The sequence below is a fragment of the Cryptotermes secundus genome, unplaced genomic scaffold (assembly GCF_002891405.2).
Source record: "Cryptotermes secundus unplaced genomic scaffold, Csec_1.0 scaffold21026, whole genome shotgun sequence".
Classification (NCBI taxonomy): domain Eukaryota; kingdom Metazoa; phylum Arthropoda; class Insecta; order Blattodea; family Kalotermitidae; genus Cryptotermes; species Cryptotermes secundus.
The window spans coordinates 2,898-6,272 of record NW_019725972.1 but is presented as its reverse complement, the minus strand read 5'-3'; the positions used below and the strand labels follow the sequence as shown (position 1 = coordinate 6,272).

Sequence of the window (3,375 nt, the reverse complement as noted above, 5' to 3'; positions counted from 1 at the left end):
TGTAGACTGACTTGTGGTCCTAGTGCTCTCTTTCACACACCTGGCGCATCTTGAAAATTTTTGGCCCATTTTGTTGTAAATGTCCTCATAATGATAACTCCTTCAGCAGTGGATTACTATTTTACTTGAACAAGAAATAGATCTTGTGGTTTTGACTCATGAAAGAAATAGTTCCAGCATTACGTTCTGGTGTTTGACCTTCAGCCATGTTACATTTTTCATCTGGTCTAACGTTCACAAGAAAATTATACTTGTAAATAGTACAGTTGTCCCTGTGCTTGACTAATTAAGCACTACATCATGAAGGTGTATCGGGGAGTGGGTGTATAGATACACATTCCTTTGACCTCGGCATTATTTGGAGGTGGGTGGTCAGCTTCACGGACCGGCCGCTTTACCCCAAGGTGAAGGGTCCATGGTACACACTGGATAGGAGGTTTGGTGATCCCCAGAACCTTTGTGGATGACATGGAGAAGAAAAAATTCTTGATCCTACCAGGACTCAGAACTCCGACCACTTGGTTGTCCAGACCATAGGTAGTCGCTATACTGACTGTGCTATCCTAGCTCACACATTGTACTTGTAATATTTAGTAATTTTTGCCAGGCAGTCTGGGCTATACTATTGCTGTCTGAAACCTGTGGTCAAAACTTGGCCAAAATTAACAAAGCGCATGCAGTAATGAATGAGGGAATGGTTAGATTTATGGATTACTGCTTTGGTGGAACTCATAGCTTATCTTAGGTACATGTTTTTGTCTGCAGTTCTGGGAGATCATCTCTGATGAGCACGGTATCGACCCAACTGGCACCTACCACGGTGACTCCGACCTGCAGCTTGAGAGAATAAATGTCTACTACAATGAAGCATCGGGTGGAAAGTATGTACCCCGCGCTATCTTGGTGGATCTTGAACCCGGCACAATGGACTCTGTCCGATCTGGGCCTTTCGGTCAGATTTTCAGACCTGACAACTTTGTTTTTGGTCAGAGTGGTGCTGGCAACAACTGGGCTAAGGGACACTATACCGAAGGTGCTGAGTTGGTCGACTCTGTGTTGGATGTGGTAAGGAAAGAGGCGGAGAGTTGTGACTGTCTTCAGGGTTTTCAGCTGACCCACTCCTTGGGAGGTGGAACTGGTTCTGGCATGGGCACGTTGCTTATTTCCAAGATCAGAGAGGAATATCCCGATAGGATAATGAACACGTACTCAGTTGTACCTTCGCCAAAGATATCGGACACTGTCGTTGAACCTTACAATGCCACATTGTCTGTCCACCAGTTGGTTGAAAATACTGACGAAACATACTGCATTGACAATGAGGCCCTCTATGACATTTGCTTCAGGACGCTGAAACTCACGACTCCCACATATGGTGACCTGAACCATCTGGTGTCCCTCACAATGTCTGGTGTGACAACTTGCCTAAGGTTCCCAGGTCAGCTGAATGCCGATCTCCGTAAACTTGCTGTCAACATGGTCCCATTCCCACGTCTCCACTTTTTCATGCCCGGCTTCGCTCCTCTCACCTCCCGTGGTAGCCAACAGTACCGAGCCCTGACTGTACCTGAACTAACTCAACAAATGTTCGATGCCAAGAACATGATGGCTGCCTGTGACCCAAGGCATGGCCGTTACCTCACAGTTGCTGCTGTCTTCAGAGGACGCATGTCCATGAAAGAAGTTGATGAACAGATGTTCAACATTCAGAACAAGAACAGCAGCTACTTTGTTGAGTGGATCCCTAACAATGTGAAGACTGCTGTTTGTGACATCCCACCCAGAGGACTGAAGATGGCGGCAACCTTCATTGGTAACTCGACTGCCATCCAGGAGCTGTTCAAGCGTATCTCAGAGCAGTTCACAGCCATGTTCAGGCGCAAGGCTTTCTTGCACTGGTACACAGGTGAGGGCATGGATGAGATGGAGTTCACCGAAGCCGAATCAAACATGAATGACCTGGTGTCCGAGTACCAACAGTACCAGGAGGCAACTGCAGATGAGGACGCAGAGTTTGACGAGGAGCAGGAAGCTGAAGTTGAGGACAACTAAGCAGCTATGACACAAAAATTTTATATTGCCTCAAAATTTTGCAGTGTTTTCTAATTTTGCACTTTTTTATAATAATTTGTTCCTCCCTTTGTCATTCGCAAGACAACGCAGCACTAAATGATAATATAAATAATGCAGAGCTACTGCTTACTCTGAGCAGAAGGAGACTTGCTGTGTGTCATTGTATTTCAGGAATTTTGAATGCTGTTCCATAGTTCACGGAGGAAAATTGTTTGCCTGAAAATGGATGTACTCTAGTAGAAAGTGTTGGAGTCGATTAATTTGCTTGGCCTTATTTGTGTTCCCTTGAAATTGCCTCCCACTTTATTCATAAGGTTTTATGTTTTCTGAACTGAATAAAGAATTGCTGCAAAATTCTACATTTGTCTTATATTTCACCTTGGTTAATTTTCCTTATTAATGGGTTATTTTGCCTTAACCTGATTATGCCCATCATTGTGTACCACAAATTTTTTGTACGGGGTGTAGTGCTGCAAGACAGGGAAGCGGTGCAATTGTGTAAGTCAGCTTGTTAAAAGTGGGGATGGTGTGTGATTCCATTTAATCTTAACCTTGGTTCTAGTCAGCAAGTTGCCAAAAGGGAGTGGCGAACTATCGCAAAAGTTGAGATTTCCTATCTGCGGCCTGAATTGTTGGTACAGTATTACCTTTTGTAAAGCTATGGTATGGTATATCATATATACTTGGCTTTTGAAAATTACTTAAATGAATAATTGAAAATTTTTTGGGTGTTACCATGTTTTTAAGGTTCTGTCATTCCTTGGAATGAACACAGCTTTTTGAAATCTCTTAAATGAATAATTGAAATATTTTTGGGTGTGTCACCATTTGTATAAGGTTCTGCCACTGAGTGGGATGAACATTACTGTTGCTTAGTGATTGTAGGGAAGACTGGAAATTTTGTGATAATAGTAGAGGAATATTGATAGTAAGTATGAGGTTACATTGGAAATGTTTGGGATATTGTGACTTGTCAGTCACTCTTCAAGGAGTGACGGATTTCATCCCAGAAGATTAACTTCCTGCAGTGTGTGTGCAGAAAGTATGTGGTCATATACCTCTCCTTCTCGGGTGACATCTAGATTTTGAAATCGTGTGCCTTGTGACTCAAATGGTTCTGGTCCATGATTTATTTAATCCGTCTTGCAGTGCATACACTCATTCATCTCCTTCTCTTCCTCGCACTACATGTTTCGGCATAATAATGCCATCTTCAGGTGCTTACTTATCCACGTCAAACCAGTTCATTGCATGCCATATTCGCACATTAAAATAACTAAAATATGTATCTATCATATACAT

The 3,375-nt window shown here is 42.9% G+C and overlaps 1 protein-coding gene across 1 annotated transcript; it reads left to right on the top strand.

Annotated features, from left to right (window-relative positions):
• The first annotated feature begins 743 nt into the window (after window positions 1-743).
• On the top strand, window positions 744-2,432 carry LOC111863835 (tubulin beta chain). Its single transcript, XM_023850565.2, has one exon. The coding sequence runs from the start codon at window positions 925-927 to the stop codon at window positions 2,050-2,052; it is 1,128 nt and encodes a 375-aa protein (XP_023706333.1). The 5' UTR covers window positions 744-924; the 3' UTR covers window positions 2,053-2,432.
• Window positions 2,433-3,375: the final 943 nt, after the last annotated feature.

Excerpts from the sequence above, each read along its gene's own strand:
- LOC111863835 (XM_023850565.2), top strand. The coding sequence starts at position 925 with ATGGACTCTGTCCGATCTGGGCCTTTCGGTCAGATTTTCAGACCTGAC.